This window comes from Oryctolagus cuniculus, chromosome 13 (genome assembly GCF_051225735.1).
Source record: "Oryctolagus cuniculus isolate XC-2025 breed Fujian yellow rabbit chromosome 13, ASM5122573v1, whole genome shotgun sequence".
NCBI lineage: Eukaryota > Metazoa > Chordata > Mammalia > Lagomorpha > Leporidae > Oryctolagus > Oryctolagus cuniculus.
In genome coordinates, this window is record NC_142879.1 from 13,343,198 (window position 1) to 13,364,134 (window position 20,937).

At 36.5% G+C, this 20,937-nt stretch overlaps 1 protein-coding gene, 1 long non-coding RNA gene and 1 pseudogene across 5 annotated transcripts in view; 2 read left to right on the forward strand and 1 right to left on the reverse strand.

Moving 5' to 3' along the window:
• Positions 1-20,937, reverse strand: part of ASPM (assembly factor for spindle microtubules) — a 53,236-nt gene that overhangs the window by 14,642 nt on the left and 17,657 nt on the right. The window contains exons 10-19 of one of the 3 annotated variants that reach the window (XM_008268710.5): positions 20,206-20,381; positions 16,754-16,899; positions 16,586-16,671; positions 15,860-16,078; positions 12,762-12,969; positions 12,525-12,667; positions 12,288-12,416; positions 10,341-10,535; positions 1,499-5,263; positions 577-963 (exon numbers count right to left, since the gene is read on the reverse strand). In XM_008268710.5, the coding sequence (XP_008266932.4) occupies positions 577-963; positions 1,499-5,263; positions 10,341-10,535; positions 12,288-12,416; positions 12,525-12,667; positions 12,762-12,969; positions 15,860-16,078; positions 16,586-16,671; positions 16,754-16,899; positions 20,206-20,381 (5,454 nt within the window). Of the gene's footprint in view, positions 1-576; positions 964-1,494; positions 5,264-10,340; positions 10,536-12,287; positions 12,417-12,524; positions 12,668-12,761; positions 12,970-15,859; positions 16,079-16,585; positions 16,672-16,753; positions 16,900-20,205; positions 20,382-20,937 lie in introns of those variants that run through there. The other 2 variants (XM_089312026.1, XM_089312027.1) reach the window with 2 other exon arrangements.
• Positions 2,172-17,038, forward strand: LOC149122479 (uncharacterized). Of its 2 annotated transcripts, none has more exons than XR_016219491.1 (2): positions 2,172-2,308; positions 16,791-17,038. It is a non-coding gene; the product is annotated as an uncharacterized LOC149122479 (long non-coding RNA). The 2 variants fall into 2 exon arrangements; XR_016219490.1 differs by having other exon boundaries at positions 2,273-2,409.
• LOC127483645 (U2 spliceosomal RNA) lies at positions 8,617-8,712 on the forward strand (annotated as a pseudogene).

The window sequence follows — 20,937 nt, forward strand, 5'->3', positions numbered from 1 at the left end:
CAATTAACATACGCTTAAGGCTGAAAATAATCAACTGCAGAGATATGATCATATCATGACTCTGACACACATTAAGTCTTTTTTTTTTTTTTTTTTTTTTTTTTTTGCCAGGCAGAGTTAGACAGTGAGAGCCAGAATCTTACTGCCTCTATTGCCAAAGTAGTTTCATATCACTTTTTATTGCTCTCTTTAGGTTTTGGAGTTTTCCATGTTAATCTGCTGCAACTGAATATTCCTTTTACAATTTACTTGGCTATTTCCAATTGATCCTTCAACTCAGTATTCTAAGTTTAACAGCCACCGAGTAAAACACTAACATTTCACATCTAAGTTCAAAGCTCAGTTTATTATAGGTAGAACAGAAATAGCTGAAGCACCTGGATTCAACTCCTGCACCTGTCTTTTCTGTGCAACACTCGCAAGTTATTTAATCTGGTTCCTATATTTTATGTTTTAAGTAAGTTGGTAATTTACACACAACACTATGATTTTCATGATCTGTTTTAGTTTGCTTTATAAATTCTAACAAAAACTGGTCAGAAAAGGTTAAAGCTTTGCATTCAAATATATAAATACCTGAATTTTGAAGGTGCTATTTTTAATTTTTTGAAATCTCCTTTTCTGTATAAATCCTTTAACTGCAGCTTGAATAGTGATAATACTGCTCCTGATTCGTAAATAAAACTGTCTTTGATGTTTTACAGACAGAAGGGCTCTGTAGTGATTTTGTAAAACCACTGCAGCCTTTCTATACATTAGAAACTGTTTTCTGGTTTGCCATGTCCTGACATACTGCTGCAGTGTGACCGCAGCTCTTTTCTGGTGAAGAAATCTTCTTCGACACACAGCCATCTGAAGGAAGGACTGAATTCGCAGGGCTGCGCATCTACGTGTTTCCAGTTTTCTTGTGACCATTTTACGAAAAGCTTTTTGAATTTTCATGGCAGCCCGATTCTCTGCTTCCTGTGAACAAGCAAGTAGAGAAGCTTTACATCATGTGTGAATCACATCGCCCCCTTTGCACAGCTTCATATTGAGCTTTCACTCTGTTACAGCAGAACAGACTGGTTAACAATGGCTACTGTGTTTTGCTGACAGCGCTTTCAATTCCTGTGTAACTTTACTTCCCCTAAATACATAGCCTGAACAGTTCAGATGGATTTTTGAACTGCTAAAAATTTCTCCCTTTCCTTTCTCATTATGACATATGATCCACAATAACTCTGAACAACAATAACCATAGTTCTCTTTGAAAATCAACCATGGACCTGTGCATTCAGTAGAGTGACTGAATCAGTGTGGTAGCCAATTGCATACACTGTAAGAAGACTGCATGCAAATAACTGCTTAGGTTTGCCTTGCTGTTAATGCTCTATATCTTCTTGCTCTAAGGTGGAGATATCCCCTTATTTTAAAGGCTTTAAAATGCTTCTGAGTAACAGCAGCAGCCTTATGCTATTTCTGAATGTTTCCTTATATTCATTTCCCAAAAACTTGCCTGAATACAAGTTGCTGCTACTTCCTTAGGTGTGTTGTGTAGAAGAGCTTCTTGTTTCTTTTTATTTGCTCTGTATTTTCCTTGTATTAATTTTGTAGCCCACTGAAGCTTTTGGTACAGACAGTACTGCTTATACATTCTATATGTGCTTTGTATAATGACAGCAGCTCTGTGTTCTTTCTGTAAATGCTGTCTCACTTTCATTCCTTTATAAGCAGCCTGAATGACCACAGCAGAATCCCATCGCCTGACAAAATTGTCTCTCTCCAGTTTTGCAGCTGTGTATGCTCGATAACGTTGTTGAATTAGAATTGAGGCATTTCTCCAAGTCTGAAATGTAACATATGTTCTGTGCATTCTGAAAGTGGCCTGAATGACAGTTGCAGCCCTGTGCCTTTCTTGTAACTTCTTCCCTTGGAGTCTTCGGTAAGACGACTGTATCACAATGGCTGCTTTTCGTAACTGCAAGAATTCATGCAATTTTTTCCTGGCACAAACGGTGGCTCGATATTTCTGTTGAACAAAAATAGCAGCTTTTCTGAGGGAAATGAATCTTCTTCTCATCACTAAAGATCTAAACCTACTCTGAATAAGAGTTGCAGAGGAATGCATGCTTTTCAAATGTCTTCTAGTTTTCATGCCCCTAAAGGCAGCCTGAAGGACCACAGCAGAACGTCTCTGTGTGAGGAAACACTGCCTCTGCAGCTTCCCAGCTCGCTTTGCTTGGTATTGTTGTTGGATCACAAGTGAGGCCTGTTTCAGTGCCTGGTATCTCACATATGCTCTGTGCATTCTGAAAGTAGCCTGGATGTAAGTAGCAGCTCTGTGCATTTCTTGAATCTTTTTCCTCACCACCCATCCTCTATATGATGACTGGATTTGAATAGCTGCCCTTTGCAACTTAAGGAATTGTAAGTGATGCTTTGTACAAAGTTTTGCACGGTATTTTCTCTGAATCCAAACAACAGTTTTTTTGAGAGAGAGGAATCTTCTTCTCATGATTAGAGTTCTAAATCTCCTCTGAATAAGGGTAGCACTTAAATGCATAACTTTTAAATGTCTCCTGGCTTTCATTCCCCTAAACGCTGACTGAATGCATATTGCAGATTGTCTCAATTTGTTGTACCTTTGAAACTGCATGTTTCTTTCTTTCACTGCACGGTATCTCTGCTGTACTATTTTTGTTAACTTCTTCAACTTATTAAAGTGTGTTTGCTGTCTGTATCTTCTATAGTGTGACTGAATGAGTGTTGCTGCAATCTGCATCTTTCTTAGAGACTGTCTAACTCTAGCTCCTCTAAAACTTGCCTGAAGAATATTAACAGCTTTCAAAAATGTCAGGTAATTTTCACGCTGAATTTTACCTTGATAATATGCTCTATATCTTACTTGAATTACAACAGCAGCTTGTCTCAGTCTATGGTATCTTACTCTCAACTGATACATTTTAAACATGGCTTGAATAAAAGTGGCTGCCATATGCATGCGTTTAATATGTCTTCTTATTCTAACACCTCTATAAACAGCTTGGATCTTAACTGCTGTCTTCTTTAAAGTAAGGTATTCCCTATGTTGATGGCTTGCAATTTTAATATTTCGATACCATCTCTGAATTATAATAGCTGAGGCTCTATAGACTGCATATTTCTGTTTTGTTTTATAGGCTCTATATTTAGTCTGTATAGTGACTGCTGCTTTGTTGCAATCCTTTAGTCTTTTTCTCACTTTCATACCACGGTAAGCTGACTGTAAAATTACGACAGCTGCTTTTGTCTTCAAATATAAATGATGCTGTTCTCTACCAATACTGTAAGCCCTGTAATACATTTGAATCAGAAGAGCAGCTTTCTTCATAGTTTTCCACTTCTTTTGTTGCAGATGCATTCTACAGTATGACTGTAGGAGGACAGCACATTGGTGTTGCCTCTGAATCTGTCTTCTCAGTGTTCTTCCTCTCCATGTAGACTGAAGCATTAATGCAGCACGACGGAGCTCAATATACTCCATACGTTGCTTCTTTCCTGCAATCCATGCTCTCAGATGTTGCTGGATGACCACTGCTGCTGTCTTTAACAATCTAAACTGTTTCTGGGCCTTAGTCATTCTAAAAGCAGACTGAATCTTCATTGCAGCTTGATGCTGCCTCCTGATCTGCTTCCGAACTTTCCAGCCACGATAAGCAGACTGGAGAGAAATCACTGCTGCCCTTGTCTTTAAAAAATGTGTTCTTACATCACAAGCAGTCTTATGTGCCCTATACCATCTCTGAATCTTTACAGCAGAAAGAAGCACAGATTGGTATTTCACCCTTTTACTGTAGCCTCTAAAAGCAGTTTGAATTTTAAGGGCAGCCACAGACTGTTGTTTCATCAGCTGCCGTACTTTATATCCTCTGTAAGCTGCTTGTAAGCAAGTAGCTGCTCTTTTGACTTGCAAGAAATTCTTTCGCTGATTGACTAGTGCCTTGTATGCACGATAGTAAATCTGAATGACAACAACTGCTTTATAAATTTTCAGGTAGTCTTGCCGCATCTTTCTCATTCTGAAATAGGATTGCAGTAAAATAGCAGCTTTTCTCTGCAACCTTATCTGCTTTCGGACCAGATGTCCCCTAACAAAAGCTTGCAGTCTGATACAAGATTCCCGCATCTGCACATATTCTTCTCTCTTCTGTGCACCCAGTTTTTGGGACCGGTACCACTGCTGGATAAACACTACAGCTGCTCTTAAACGTAGATATTGTTTACGTGTTTGTTTCATCCTGACAATTGACTGCAGTTTTATTGTAGCATATTTTAGTTTCAGAAATTTCTTTTTGGAAAGATAAGCACGGTAATATGATTGGATCTTTACAATGGATGTGAGGATGCGAACAGATGTTTTCCTGGCTTGCATCCCTCTGTATGCAGATTGTAGAACAATGACAGCAGAACGTATTTTCTGATAAGTTGCTAGAGCTTTCCTGGCTGTAATATAAGCTCGGAAATAAGTTTGAATTACAAGAGCTGCTTTCTTCATCTTCTTGTATTTCTGTAACTGTTGATGTTTTCTTATGTGTGCCTGCAATCTGATAACACACTTCTTAAGGCTTAAAAATCGAAATCTGTTTTGTCTCATTCTCCAGTATGATTGTAAAATACAGGCAGCCCTAATCTGTCTGTGTAAATTACGAGCTCTCATTCTCCTGAAAGCAGCCTGCAGTTGAATGGCCGCAGCTCGTTTCTGCAGATAATTGGTGCGTTCAATCTTTCCTCTCAGATAGGCTCTGTAGTACTTCTGGATCGTCAGCACAGACTCTTTTCTTCTTTTATATAACTTTTGGGCTTGAAAGCACCGAAATCTTCTCTGAATGATAACAACACAAGATCTAATATAAATATATTTCTGTAATTCTTTGTGCATTCTATACCATGATTGTATGACAACAGCAGACTTTTCCTCTTTAACTTGTTTCCTGAAATGCCATTCTCTAAAAGCTCTTTGCAGAATAATCACAGCTCTTAGCTGTAATTTCATTTTACGTTGCCTCCACCTTCTGAACACAGACTGAATTATCAGGGCTGATGATTTTAACATTTCATATCTCTGTTGATCTTGATTTCTTCTTAAACAGGCACGCCAATGCCTCTGAATTGTAACTGTAGCCCAAAGATATCGCTTATAAGATGCTACAGCAATTAGCATTCTTATCCTAGACTGCAAAATGATTGAATAATATTTCAGTTTCAGAAATCTTTTTCTAGCAGAGTATCTTCTCCAATACCCCTGAGAAAGGTAAGAAAGAACAAAGTAAAATAGATGTAACGTTCCATACTTAACATTTCTGAAAATACTAATTTTTCTAACATTCTGTTTACAAATAAAAACATTAAATTAGAAAACCAGTGTATTTTTACTACTTATCTCTGACTTGTACTTTAGTTTTTACATGGATAGTATTGTAGCCAATTCAAAAATAAATATCTCATTCCTCATTATATTTACATTGCATTTGTATTCCAGAGTCATAAGCAATATAAACAAATTTGTTATATATAATAGGAGCAAAAGAGTCAAAATAAAACTATTGTAATATTATTCTTGGTTACCTACTGATCCTAAATGGTTTTGTATGCGTTTTCTCTGGATGTTATAGGATCCCTTTATTTATTTCCTATTATTTATTTCTCTGGATGTTATATGTTCCCTTTATTTACTATCTTAAAATGACCAAAAATTACTTAATTGAGGGATCCTATACCATTATATTACAGGCTCAATAATACAAGCATAGTTGGTCCTCTGTCTCCATGGTTTCATGGATTCAACCAGTATCAGACTGAAAATGTCTGGGACAAGAAAATTGCATCTGTACTGAACATGTAGATGTAGTCTCCCTGTCCTTTTTCCTTTAAACAATACAGTATAACAACTATTACACAGCTTTTACATTGTATTTTCAGGTATAATAAGCAATCTATAGACAAGTTTAAAGTATACAGAATAATATGCACTAGCTTATAAAATTCATTTTGTATAAAAAACTTGAACATTCACAGATTTTGTGGTATCTGCTAAGGTCCTAAAACCAATATAACTGGATTCCAAGGAACAACATACAGGAATGTGGGAAATAAAGGAATCAAATCATTTTCAGTTACTATTTACTTAAGAATAACATTAGTTTCTTTCTAAAAATTTAGAAATTATAGATACCTGGCAAAAAAAATTCAATAAGATGATATATTTGTCCAAAATATAAAGAGGGGAGCTGTCTTAATTTTTCTCAAGTATTTGTTGGACAGTACAGTAGCTGAACACCTCACACTTCTTTAACAGTGTTTATTGCGCATGCTGCTATGCTTGACCCAAGCACATCTATCCAAGGACAAGAAAGTTATGGAGAACATTTGTCTCCTGCTGGCCATTTTTATAAGTTTTACTGCCTTCTCTATTAAATGTCACCTAAAATCCTGTTCCTACTCTTTAGCCTGAGAAGAAATGACACATACTCTATATTATTTCCCTTAATATTAAGAGATGTAATTAAATAAAACATGAATTGACGTACAGTCAAGGTTATTTGTGCAAAATGACCTTGAAAACTAACTATAAGCTATCTCTTATAAGTAAGCTGCCCTAAAAAATAAGCAGGGGGACCACTATTGTGGTGCAGCAGGTTAAGTTGCTTATAACTACATCCCATATCACAGTGTTGTTCAAGGCCTTGCATCTTTGCTTCAGATTCAGCTTCCTGCTAATGCACCTGGGAAGGCAGAGGAAGATGGTCCAACTACTTAGGCCCCTTTCACCCACGTGGGAGATCTGGATGGAGTTCCTGGTCAAGCTTTGGCCTGACCTGGACCTGGCTACTACAGTCATTCAAGGAGAGAACCAGCAAATGGAAGACTTCTGTCTTTCCCTCTGTCACTCTTTCAAATAAATAAGTAAACAAATTTTTATAAAGAAAAGGCAAAGTAAAGCAGAAAAGGCAAAGTAAAAGCAAAGTAAAGTACTAAGAACTCTAGTATTTAGAGTTGCAGTTACCTTTATTTTTATTTTTTTTCCCCAGATATTTGAAGATACAGATCAGGATCTAGACTTGAGGGTGGCTACTGAGTGAAAACACACATGGGACTGATACCCATAGAAGGCAGATATGAACCTCTGGCCTCAACCTAACAAGCGGATTATCTGCTAACACATATCAACCTTCTCCACTGGATTTAAACAAAACACTCTCTCATATTTAAAAAACTCAAATGAAATGTAAAAATGACTTGGCATACATTAAAGGAAATTTTCAACTTGCACATTTAAAGATAAAACTAATGCCAGTGATGAGATGACACATATATTAGAAATACCTAACACAGGTATTTTTTAAGATAGCTAACTTGAAAATGTTCTAGTAAGTAGAACCTAATGTAAAGATATGTCTCAGTAAAGATATCAAAGGATAAATAATCAAATGATAATAATAGAACTAAAAAACACAATAACTGAAACAAAAAATTCAATGAACTAATAGAATGGAGATGGAGAAATCAATTAATTTGAAGATCAGAACAAATTATTAATGATGAACATGACAGAGGAAAATAAGGGAGAGGAAAATATCTCAATAAACTATGGATAAGGGGGACTTCCTCAATTTGATAAAAATTAGCTCCTCAAACCTATGGCTAACATCAGACTTCATGGTCAGAAATTATATCCTTTCCCTTAAGATTTAGAACAAAGCAAGAAAGGACCTCTCACCATTCCTAATCAATATCATGAAAGCAATAAAAGAAGGAAGAAATGAAACTATACTTATTTACAGATGATATTATCAGGAAAATTTAAAGTACTAACCAAAAATATCCTAGAATAATAGCAAATTGAACAAGTTTATAGACTACAACATTTATATTAGCATCAAAATACATACACATATATCTAAAATACATACACATACATCTACATACACATCTATCTAAAAAATATGTACAAGATACCTATGAACAAAATTTCTAAATTCTGATGAAACAGTCCATAGTTTTAAAAGATCTAAATGAACAGACACTTTCTTGAAGAGGAAGAATCAGTATTATTAAGATTTCAGTTCGTCCAATTTGATTCAATGCAACCACAGTCAAAATCCTACCTAGTTACTGTTAGAATCAACAATGTGATTCTAACATTAGATGGGAAGGCAAAAAAAATCAATACTCAATAGCACACTGAAGAAAAACAAAGTTGGTGGACAAATACTACTTATTGTCAAGACTCAGTAAAACTACCCCCCAAATACCCGCTACAGCCGGCACGCTGCACCAATCTGAAGCCAGGAGCCAGGTGCTTCCTCTGGTCTCCCATGCGGGTGCAGGACCTAAGCCTTTGGGCCATCCTCCAATGCCTTCCCGGGCCACAGCAGAGAGCGGGACTGGAAGAGGAGCAACCGGGACAGAATCCGATGCTCCAACCGTGACTAGAACCTGGGGTGCTGGCGCCGCAGGTGGAGGATTAGCCAAGTGAGCCGTGGCGCCGGCCAGAAAGTTATTTTTAAAAAATGCTAAAATATGTCACATCCACATGCAAAAATATAAAAGTTAATCTCTTTACCTTTTATAATAATTAACTAAAATAAAAATATAATCGCTTCTCAGCATTTTGGCTAAGATCAAGTGTAGTATCTGTTCTTATTAGTTTAAAAATATGAAATTATAAAAACTTTTAAAAGACAACAGTACAAAATCTAAACGACTTTAGTTTGGCAATCACTCTTTAGACAAATACAAAAAGTATCCTACTCATAAAAGAAAAATTTATCAGCTAGACTTTATTAAAATTTAAGAATTTGGCTCTTACAAGATTCTGTTAAGAGAAGGAAAAGACAAGACACAGATTAAGGGAAAATATTTTCAAAAAAATCATCTGATAAAGGTTTTATATTTAAATTATATATATATATATATCTGAAGCCTTTAAAACTCAATAAGAAATTATACAATTTTAAAATGAGCAAAAAAATTTTTAAATGGGCAAAAAGATTTGAATAGATGCTTTTCTAAGGAAGATATTTAAATGGTAAATAAGCATATGAAAAGTTTCTCAACATCATTTGAGATCTGCAAACTGATAAATATGTGATACCACTATCTACCTATAGAATAGCTAAAATTGAAAGTACTGGCAACACTAAATGCTAGCAAGGATATGGAGCAAAAGAGACTCTTATTCTTTTCTGGAGAGAATGCAAAATGACAGCCACTTGGTAGACAGTTTGGCAGTTATGTGAAAAGCTAAACATAGTCTTATTGTGCAATAGAACAATCACCCCAACTCAAGACAGTTCAAAACAAGTCCATGGAAAATCCTGCACAAAAATGTTTATAGAAGCTTTTTTTATAATTGCCGAAATTAGAGTAATTGAGATATCCTTTGATAATTGAATAGATAAAAAGTTCTAATATACCCATGCCAAGGAATATTATTTGCTAATAAAAAATAAGTTAACAAGCCTGGAAAAGTATAGAGTACTCTTTAAGTACATGTTACTAAATGACAGAAATCAAAAGGTTTCCAACTATATGATTTTCTGGAAAAGAATGAACTATTGAGAAGAAGAGCACTGATTGCCAGAGTTTAGGGGGAGAGAAAAGGGAGGAGAAAATCATTAGGATAAAGAGGGACATTACATAATGAAAAGAGTCAACTCACCAAAAAGATATAGCAATCCCAAATGTGTATGACCTAACCAGACCTTCAAAATATATGAAGCAAAAACTCAAAGAACTGAATGGAAAAACACATGTCCACATGTTAGAGACTGTCACCTCTGCCTCAGCAAAAGAATGAATGGAAAAAAATAAGTAAGGATATCAAAGAACTGACCATCAACAACCAAATGGAGCTATCTGACATTTATAGAACACTGTGCCCAACAACAACAGAATACACATTCTTTTTAAGCATACATAGAACATTCATTGGGATCGTGGGTCAGTAAATTTTTGTATATAAAATATCACATAGCAAGTACTTAGCTTTGAGGGCCAATTCTGTTTCAAAAAGTCTATTTTGCCACCACAGTGCAAAAGAAACCCACAGATAACACATAAAAAAATGGATGTGGCTGTGGTCTAAAAAAAATTGCATTTCAAAAACATATCAGGACAAAGGTAAAACACATTCTGGGTTTGAGTAACCACATTTTTGGTATCTGCTGGGTCCAGTAATCAATTCCCCTCAGATATTGAGGATGCCTGCATTTAAAGATCTTAAAATATAATTATTTAAAACTATCACATTTTGCCTTCCTACTTAAAAAATGCCATTAAGAGTTTTTAAGTTTAGTAATGAGTCAAATATACTCTACCTGAATAACAGATGCTGATCTTTTTTTAACTTTTTCCAGTTTTTCTTTTTTTAATGTTAACAATTTTTGCTGTGCTAAAACTCTTCGCCAATATTTCTGAATTACCAGTGCTGCATTAACCTCTTTTTTCAATCGTCGTTTAGCTAGAAAATTGATTACAGCAGATTGAATAATTCTTGCAGCTTTATCTCTTTCCTTAAAAAGAAAAATATTAGCAATGTGAATTAAACACTTAAGAATCTTAAAAATTGTTCTTTGATAATTGTCTATTAGTCAAATTGATCCTGGAATTAAAATGTCTGCCAAGCCTCTTGTGTTCCTCTTTGGAGAACAGATTCACTGGGCATGTTAAAAGGGCCTATTGCTGGGCTTGTAGGTATCTGTGCATGATGGAAAAGAGTCCTAAGAAATAGTCTAAGATAAAAATCAAAGAAATGATTTATCCATCCGAGATCCTCAGCAACTGAGATAAAGACAATATGAAATATAATGAGGCGTGTTTTTAGATTTGGGTCCAGCAAATTCATGCTTGAAGTGTAGGAAACAGAATTTATAGCATAAGGTAGCTATTATTTTGTTGCAATATAAAAAAGGGAAGAAAGAAACAATTCTTCTTGAGCACAGCTCTGTGGTGGTGTTAACCACAGAGTCTCAGAGGTCAAAGTGCAGCTGGGCTTTGGAGGGGTGGTATCTGATACGCCCTGCACCATCGTGGTCAAAGAGCAGACAGCCACCACGGGAACACTAGAGGCCAGCACTCTCCAAATCTCTTATTTCTATGACTTCTGATAACAAACTACTATGAAAAATAACAACATATTTTTGTTCAGTACCAATCTAAATACTTCATGAATGATACATTTAGACCTCACAATAACCATAAAAACAAATGAGCAGATAATACTTTTCAGACTAGCAGGAAGCAGAAGTAGAAAAGTTATGTGACTTGTCTTTTCCATAAACATAGTTAGGATTTCAAGCAGGCAGTCTAATCTGGCAGATAAGTCCTTGGCCTTAATCACTTTGCTACACTTTCCAAGGCTACCTTAGCAATTCATTTTAATTGAATAGCAAATTAGAATTTGAGTTACTTCCTCCGGTGGAAATCAACTTACAGATGTCTACCAACCCTTTATGTTTCTGTCTGGGATAGTAAATTATGCAAGGATGGGCTCTACACAGTGATAAGCTATATAGTTCCTCACTAATAATAACAACCAGTAGATGGTATCTGTATGTGAAGGCTGTCAAATTGATAATTTAACATAAAAAAGGTAGTCAATCCAATTAAAACAAATATTAAGAAATGGTAAGGGCCATATACTGGATCACTCATCTGCAGGAAGACCAGAAACATGTAAAACTGGGCGGGAGGAATTATATATACATCAAGTTGACCAAGTCACCTAACATCACTGCCAGAGCCTCTGTGAAACTTAGGACCTTTAGATCTGTAGACAGTCAAGTTAAAAAAACACCTCATTAGCTAAAAAAGAATTTTAAAAAATACTGTAGTTCAGAATTACATAGCATTGAGGTAGAAAGTGACAGAGGCCAGAGGCTTCTGATCTAATTCCCTGATAATGCAATTGGGAAAGCAAGAGAAAATGGGCCAAGTGGTTAGGCCCCTGCCACCCAAGTGTGAGACCCAGATGGAGTTCCAGGCTCCTGGCCACTGACTATCCCAGCCCCAGCCATTGCAGCCAGTTGGGTAGGGAACCAGCAGTTGGAAGATCTCTAACTCTGCATTTCAAATAAATAAAAATAAATCTTTAAAAAATTTCAAAAAGAAATACAAAAAAAGAAAGAGAAAAAAAAATACCAAAAGTGCTTCACACATCAGTAACATGTAAAAATCATGCGAAGAATCAATCAACCAGCATCTTATAAGTGACAATCCACACTGCAGTGTTTCATTTACTGCAGTGTTTCATTTACAGGGAGTACCTGATAGCATTTCAGATCTTTTTGTAGTTTATATTTTCTCCAGGTTGTCTGTATAAGACGGGCAGCTCTTATTTCTTTACGAAGATCCAAAAGCCTTGCACAGAGAAATGACAAATAAGTAATGACCACCTAAAAAACAAAAGATGTTAAGTGAAGATCGACAGAGAATATATGCCTTCCTATCATCTTCTGAGACTCTTGTTATCAAAGGTTATAAAGAGATCTTCTGTTACCTACCTTCTCATCTGGAATTGTATTTGACATATCTGAATGATGAATCATTGCAGGTATTCCACCAAGGTCTCGAACTGCAGACCTAACTAAATGAAAATTTTTCTTCTCATTTTCTAGGAGCTCTTTGTATAGTTCTGAAGCATTTTCTAGTATGCAAGTGAAAAACAGTTATTAGACTACAGCTGCCAAAGATCAAGCATGGCAAAGAATTGGAAAAGTTACATATAAAAAAGTACTAACCATGATCAAATGCTTTAAGAGACAGATCCAAAGAACTATCATCAGATTCAGATGATGAATTTAATACCACTGAACCGGTCTGCGTGCACTCCACAGTTTGGGTAGTGCGCTGACAAATGGCATCAAAAGGCACATAGCAAGGGTGGTAGTGGTGGATCAGGTAACACAACACACGACCATCTGAGAAAGCCACTGTGAAATTCTCCACCTGAGAGAAAATGCCAGAAAAATATTAACTATCTTTTTAGATAGTAAAACATTTTAATAGCTTTGTAATCCTTTATTTTCTTTTAATAGCTAAGAATACCAGTTGCTAACAGTATCCGTGATGATACTATTGTCACCAATTCTCAATTATAAAATACCAAACATTCCTAAAATAGGATATGGTTTTATTAATAATAAATTTGTGGTATTATTATAACATTAATCATTATCCTTGATTGAAGAGAATCCCTCAAAACCTCATGTCTTGCCTAGAACCTCAGAATGTGAACTTATTGGGGCCGGCACCATGGCACAGTGGGTTAACACTCCACCTGCGGCACTGGCATCACATATGGGCACCAGTTCTAGTCCCGGCTGCTCCTCTTCCAATCCAGCTTTCTGCTACGGCCTGAGAAAGCAGTGGAAGATGGCCTAAGCCCTTGGGCCCCTGCACCCACGATGGAGACGCAGAAGACGCTCCTGGCTCCTGGCTTCGGATCAGCACAGCTCTGGCTGTTGCAGCCAGTTAGGGAGTGAACCAACGGACAGAAGCCCTTTCTCTCTGTCTCTCCCTCTCACTGTCTGTAACTCTACCTCTAAAATAAATATAAATAAATAAATACATAAAAAGAATGTAAACTTATTTAATGAAGTCACACTGGTATAAAATGAGCTTTAATCCAAAATGAATCAACCCAGATGTCTACCAACTGATTACTGGATAAAGAAAATGTGGTATATTAACACTATGGAATACTAGTTAGCCATAAAAAAGAATGAAATCCTGTCTTTTGCAACAAAATAGATGTAACTGAAAACTATTATCCGTAGTAAAATAAGCATCTCAAAAAACATAAATATGTTTTCTCTGATAAATGGTAGTTAATACAGAATACAAAAAAAAAAGTATAGGAATGAAATGGACAGTTTGTGATATGATTGTTTATACTTATGCAGAACCGTGGTCTTCCTACTTTTTACTTGTTGAATATTATGGTTAGTAGTGAAATAAGCCTGCAGATATAGAGTGGATTAAAATTACATCTTTGTAAAAACTGATGACAGGAAGAGATGGGAGGGAGGTAAGGAAGTCAGAGAATGGTAGGAGGGAAGCATGGTTGTCTTTTCAGAACTGTACCTGTAGAATGCATGAAATCTGTTCTCTTTATGTTAATATAAGAAAACTTCAAAAAATAAATAAAGCTAACAAAAAAATAAAAAAACAAAAGACAAAAGAAGCAAACATACAGGGAGAACTCCATGTGATAACAGAGGCAGACTGAAGTAACACACCTACAACACAAGGAATGTCAAGGATTGCTGAAAACACCAGAATTTCAGAGAAAGGCATGGAATAAAGTCTCCCCCAGAATCTTCAGTGAGAGCATGGCCAGGCTAACACTTTGATTTCAGACTTCTAACCTCTAGAACTGTGACAAAATACATTTCTATTCTTTTAACTGATACAATATTTGTATATACTTAAGGAATACAATAAAATAAATTCCATAAACATAATGTGTGATGAGCAAATCAGGGTAAATAGCATTTGACCTCCTTAAACATTTATTATTTCTATGCACAGAAAACCTATGAAACCTTCTAGTTATTTTGAAATACGTAACAAAGTGACGTAGACTATCGTTAGCCAACTATGCTATAGAACACAATGAAAATAGACATTGGACAATTGGTTGCAATAAATTTCTATTTTAAGCCACCTAGTTTGTAGTAATTTTGATAGCAATCTTCATAAATTACAATAATTATGGTTGATTCTCATTATTCATGATCACTGAATTAGTGAATATTGAACTCATCAGGGAAATACAAGTACAGGGTTAGGCTCCTGTGTGCCTCTGGTCACAATATTTTCATCAACCAGTCAATATATAACCTTGTTTTAGGTATGTTTCTCATTCAGTAACAACGAATTTGCAGCAAAAGCATTACAAGTCATACTTGAATGAAACTTATTTAGCACACTTATTTCTGCATATTACAATCTAGGAACACTAGACTATTACAGCACTACACTTGAGGGACATTTTAAACAGGAAATGAGCAAGAAAAAGCACAAAAATGCAAAATACAGGACACTTGCTTTTTTCAGTGGAACTGCTGAAACAAGAAGGCAGAGTATCACTTCACTGGACCTCACTGGAAATGAGTGCCTTGGTGTTTACACACCAGCATTAATTCTTGCATTAGAAATAAATTTTAGTTAGTAGGCAAATTCCAAATAAGGCATCCATGAATAAGGATGTCAACTGTGTCTTCTTTAGCTCTCTAGTATTAGTTAAAACAGAGATATGTAATTGACAGTTTTTCTACTAACAACTTCAAGGTATAAGAGTTTACCATATCTAGTTATATGTGCTCTACATCATTTGTTCCTGTTTTATATTCCTTACTAGATGTGCAGCAGAGCATTTTTTCCACATAATTATACTCTTAATGGCAATAAAAGCAAAAATAGATTTTATGTATTAAGTTTAATTGTACTTCACCAAAATGTGTTTCAGCATCCTGGGTTGGGACAGGTGTTGTGCAGCTGTGGATTAAGCTGCTGCAAGGGGCACCCACACCCAACATGGTAGTGCTGGTTTGAGTAGCAGCTAATCTGCTTCTAAACCAGCTCTCTGCTAACACACCTCAGCAGCAGAGGATGATGGCTCACGTGTCTGAGCCTCTATCACCCATGTGGGAGAACAGGATAGAGTTCCTGGCTCCCAGCTTCAGCTCAGTCCAGCCCCGGTCATTGTAGTCATTTGGGGAGTGAACAAGTGTATGGAGGATTTCTTTCTTTTTTTCTCTCTGTGCTACTCTACCTTTCAAATAAATAAATCTTTAAAAATATATTGATTTTAAACAAAGTCAAAGAAATTTACCTTTTTATTATAGAAAGCACAAACAGCATTCACCCAATCCATCAATAATTTAATGCTTTCACTATATTGTCCAAAGGAATCATGATTCCTTTTGTCTTTTTTATTAACAAAAGCATCAGAATGACATGTTAGTGCAGACATTGTTTTCTTTATACGCCGCGTTTGTTTTAGAAAGTCAATTTCATCCTTTAATTGATCTAAATTTAGGGAAATATCCACCTGGAATACACATAAGAAAAAATAAATACCTTTATGTTTTCTGTTTAGTATTTTTAAACCACAGAATTTAAAATAACTATCTTTTACTTAGAGAAACTATTGAAGGCTGAAATATAACCCATAAAGAAATTTTTTAAAAATCTAGGGAAATACATACAACATATGTTTTAGCATAAAAATGCATTTTAAAAAAGACAAACACAATCCATGGAAGTGCTAGAATGCTTAAGACTTAAAAATGTGGAATTTGTAGCAATATAAACCTCTGTTCTAATCTCTACTTTTAATCAATGACATAAGCTTCAGCTTCAGTTTCCTCACTGTGAGGAAGATTTTACAACCAACATTGCCAGTGGATGGAGAAGATTAAACTGGAACATATACATGGCAAATATTACATGTCCAGGGACAGAATAAACCCCAGCAATCTCTATTTGATTCAAATTGCTTTTGTACATCATTATTCAAAATTAGTAAAAACTGCAAAATATACCAGATATACAATACCTGAAAGGCAAATGCTATTTTCCAAAGCAACCCAAGAGTTTTTTCTCTGTGCCTATCCACAATATCCTTAGACAGAATTGTATTTCCTATAAATGAAAAGATAGCCTGTTAGCATAATCTATGTACATATGAACACTCAGTGTAGAAATCAATTTTAGTTGTCTTTACCATGCTCATCACTTAATTCAATTCCTTTTGATTTTAGGACTTGAAGAACAATGTCAACATTGTGCATCTTTTGAAGACGACTTATTGCAGGAATCCTGAGTTTCTTTGAGAGATCCCAGTTCTGTGTGAGAAGTTCCATGGTTCGCCTAGCAGGAAATAAATTTTCAGATGAAATTGTTATGTAAAAACATATATGAAAAGCATATAAAAATGAATAATTTTCATGTAACTTGGTTATTATAAATATAAATTCCAAGAGATAAAGGGTGTTATTAATGTCAGAAAGACTCCAGAAAATTATTTTATAGCTCTGTTGCTCCATGGTTAGCAAGTAGAGTAATTTTTCATGTTAAGTCTGGGTTGTTGAAGTCCATGCACAAACTATAAAAGAAAACAATGAGACAATGGGCTGGCACAGTGAATTAAACCACCACCATCCCATATGGGCACTGGTCCAAGTCCCAGCTGCTTCACTTCCAATCCAGCTCCTTACTAATGCACCTGAGAAAGCAATGGAAGATAGCCCATGTGCTTGGGTCTCTGTCACACATGTGGGAGACCAGGATGAAGCTCATGGCTCCTGGCTTCAGTCTGGCCCAGCCTAGGCCATTGTGGCCAAGATGGAAGAAATCTCTCTCTCTCTCTCTCTCTGTGTGTGTGTAACACTACCTCTCAGACAAATAAATAAATCTTTAAAAAAAAAAAGAAAAGAAATTGAGACATACACTCAGAAATATACACATGAATAAAACAAGAGGGCTCTAGAGTGAAAGAAAAAGAGAAAAGAAATGAGAGAAGAGGAATATTATTCAGGTATTTTAAATTCTACATATCAAACATGTATTCTCTTCTCTTATTTCAGTCATCACAGTAAATCCCTCAATCAGTTCTTATTACCCTATTTAGATAAAGAAACCAAGCCCAGTGAAATTAAGTAAATTGCCCAGGGTCATATAAGCTGGTAATGCCACAACTAAGTCAAGAACTAAAGGCTAGTTTTATCAGTTTCCATAGTCATTCTCTAACAGATTACTTCAAAAATAATCTGAGGGCATACCTGAAAAAGACAGGTACACCACAGTTTGACCTCAAATCCCTAACACCATCTAGTGCTTTATTCTCTAGACAACAGTTGATAGTCCCACAGAAAAAGCAAGCTCCAACTGATTATGTAAGAGCTGGCAGAATTACTTATAGAACCATAGTCTCTAAGAGTTAGAAAGTGACTTAAGCTCATTCCAGGCCAACCACCCAATCAATGTAGGAAGCATGTCGGCAACAGAACAATCCATAACCGTTGGTATTAAAGGAGTCCACATATTTTAAAGTGACTTTCAAAAACCATGAAACAGTCATTGTTGTTAACACTGAACATAATAAAAATTTGGCATGTAAAACTGAGACTCTTAATGATTGACACTTTAATCAACCACATATCATCAAAATCCAATATTGCTAAGTCCTTAGTAACTCATGTTAAAGCATTAAAAATGTCTGGGAAAATAACACAACATTAAACCTACCCCTGCTCCTCCTGGAAAGTAGAAAAAGTTTGAAAACATGAATTCCTACTGGCTAGACAATAAATGTGGTGGCTTAAAATTATAGAATGAACAAATGCACCAAATATAAAAAAAAATCTGAAATAATTTCAGCAAATGATATAGAATGTATGGAAACTGCTTGAATGATAGAAATTAACAATAATATTCAGAATATTAGGGGCCGGCACTGTGGCGCAGTGGGTTAACGCCCTAGCCTGAAGCGCTGGCATCCCATATGGGCGCCAGTTCAAGACCCAGCTGCTCCACTTCTGATCCAGCTCTCTGCAATGGCCTGGGAAAGCTGTAGAAGATGGCCCAAGTCCTTGGGCTCCTGCACCCGCATGTGAGACCTGGAGGAAGCTCCTGGCTCCTGGCTTCGGATCGGCGCAGCTCCGGCCATCGTGGCCATCTGGGGAGTGAACCAGTGGATGGAAGACCTCTCTCTCTCTTTGCCTCTTCTCTCTCTGTGTAACTGACTTTCAAATAAATAAATAAATCTTAAAAAAAAAAAAAAGATACTAATTTGTGAAAATACTCAGAAGGAAGAAAGGGACATGCATGTTTTTGAAGAAACTGGGGATTCCTTGTATTCCTAAAAACTGAGGGATGTCTTCCTCAAAAATGAAGAATTACTCCATTCCAGCCAAGTAGACCCTTATCCTCTGCTTGAATCTTTCAAGGTTCCTCCTCAAAGACATCTCTGGGTCATAACAAAGAAGTTAACTGGTATAGCCAAGTAGCCTCATTTCTGTTCAGTAGCTTTTAGCCCCTTAGTACTTTAATTTTTTTATTTTATTTTATTTTTTATTTTTTTGACAGGCAGAGTGGACAGTGAAAGAGAGAGAGACAGAGAGAAAGGTCTTCCTTTTCCATTGGTTCACCCCCCAATAGCGGCTGCGGCCGGTGCACTGCAGCCGGCGTACCACGCTGATCCAAAGCCAGGAGCCAGGTGCTTCTCCTGGTCTTCCATGCGGGTGCAGGGCCCAAGGACCTGGGCCATCCTCCGCTGCACTCCCAGGCCACAGCAGAGAACTGGACAGGAAGAGGAGCGACCAGGACGGACTCCAGCGCCCCGACCGGGACTAGAACCCGGTGTGCTGGCACTGCAGGTGGAGGATTTGGCTATTGAGCTGCGGCACCGTCTGCCCCTTAGTATTTTGACATGAAGATTGCCTGCAAGATTCTGGCTATACCACAGCAATTTAAGATGCAGTAGGTCAGGTAAAGAGTTCTGAAAGTTTTATTGTAACAGAGATATTTTATGAAGACCATTAATTCTGTACTTCCCATATTTCAAAACTGAAATGGCTCTTTTGAGGCTTAGCAATTCTTAAATACACAGAGAAAAATTGTATCTTTGCTTTACAAAAATCCTCTTCTTTGACTCTAAGAGTGCTTCCTTGAGAGGACATACAACACATTGGAGAGTTCCCTAGAAACAAGACAGTTGTCTCCAAGCCCAGTGTCCTAAAGAGGCAACCACAGAAACATGCCACAGGCCATTCCTTCCAAAGCAGAAACTGGCAACCCATTACTTAATACCATAGCCAATTTTAAGAATTCTACTTTATAACTAAGAAAGTATTGTATAATTTGAAGGCAGACATCATGAGTATATGTCCAGATTCCATTGTATAAACTTGGGCAAGTCATTCTACCTATTCAACTTATATTCCTCATATGTATAATAAAGTTAATGCTACGGTCTCAAATAATACAGAAGCCACTGTCAATACAGGGTGCTATTTCAATGTTTGCAATATGAGCTTCATGTTCTTCCTGTCCTGAGACATCAGTAGTTCCTATCACAGACTCTAATCACATACCAGCAGAGGGAAAAAAAGTATTTTCCAGAAAATTTTAGTCTATTATTCTGTAAAGTAAAATAATTCTATTTCTTATACTTACACAAGACGCACCCCACATTGCAAGTCCACAGCAAGATTGGTCACAGCAAAATCGAATTCATCAAATGGTGTCTGGACATGACTAACAGGTAATCCCAATAAGCTAAGGTGACGGGAAAGGTCACCTTCTCCACTTAGGAAATCTCGTGAAAAAGCCAGAAGAATCTCTTTACTAGCCTATAAAGACACAAGTTGTAAATATTGTATTACATTGTAATAATTTTGTTTATGATAAAAACAAATCCAAACCATTCTTTACATATAGAAATAAAATTAAATATTACTACAAAAATATTTCCAGTTTCATGCCATATGGTAATAATACAAACTTCTATACTGCTAATTTAAGACCTTTTTATTTATTTTTTATTATTATTATTTTTTTTAGTTTGTTTATTTGAAAGATAGAGTTAGACAGTGAGAGAGAGAGAGAGACAGAGAGAAAGGTCTTCCTTCTGATGGTTCACTCCCCAAATGGCTGCTACGGTCAGAGCTATGCCGATCCGAAGCCAGGACCCAGGTGCTTCCTCTGGTCTCCCATGCGGGTGCAGGGGCCCAAGCACTTGGGCCATCCTCCACTGCCCTCCTAGGCCACAGCAGAGAGCTGGACTGGAAAAGGAGCAACTGGGACTAGAACCTTGCGCTCATATGGGATGCAGGCAGAGGATTAACCAAGTGAGGCTCGGCACCAGCCCCTAAGACCTTTTTAAAAAAGGTAAATAATTAATGTTCT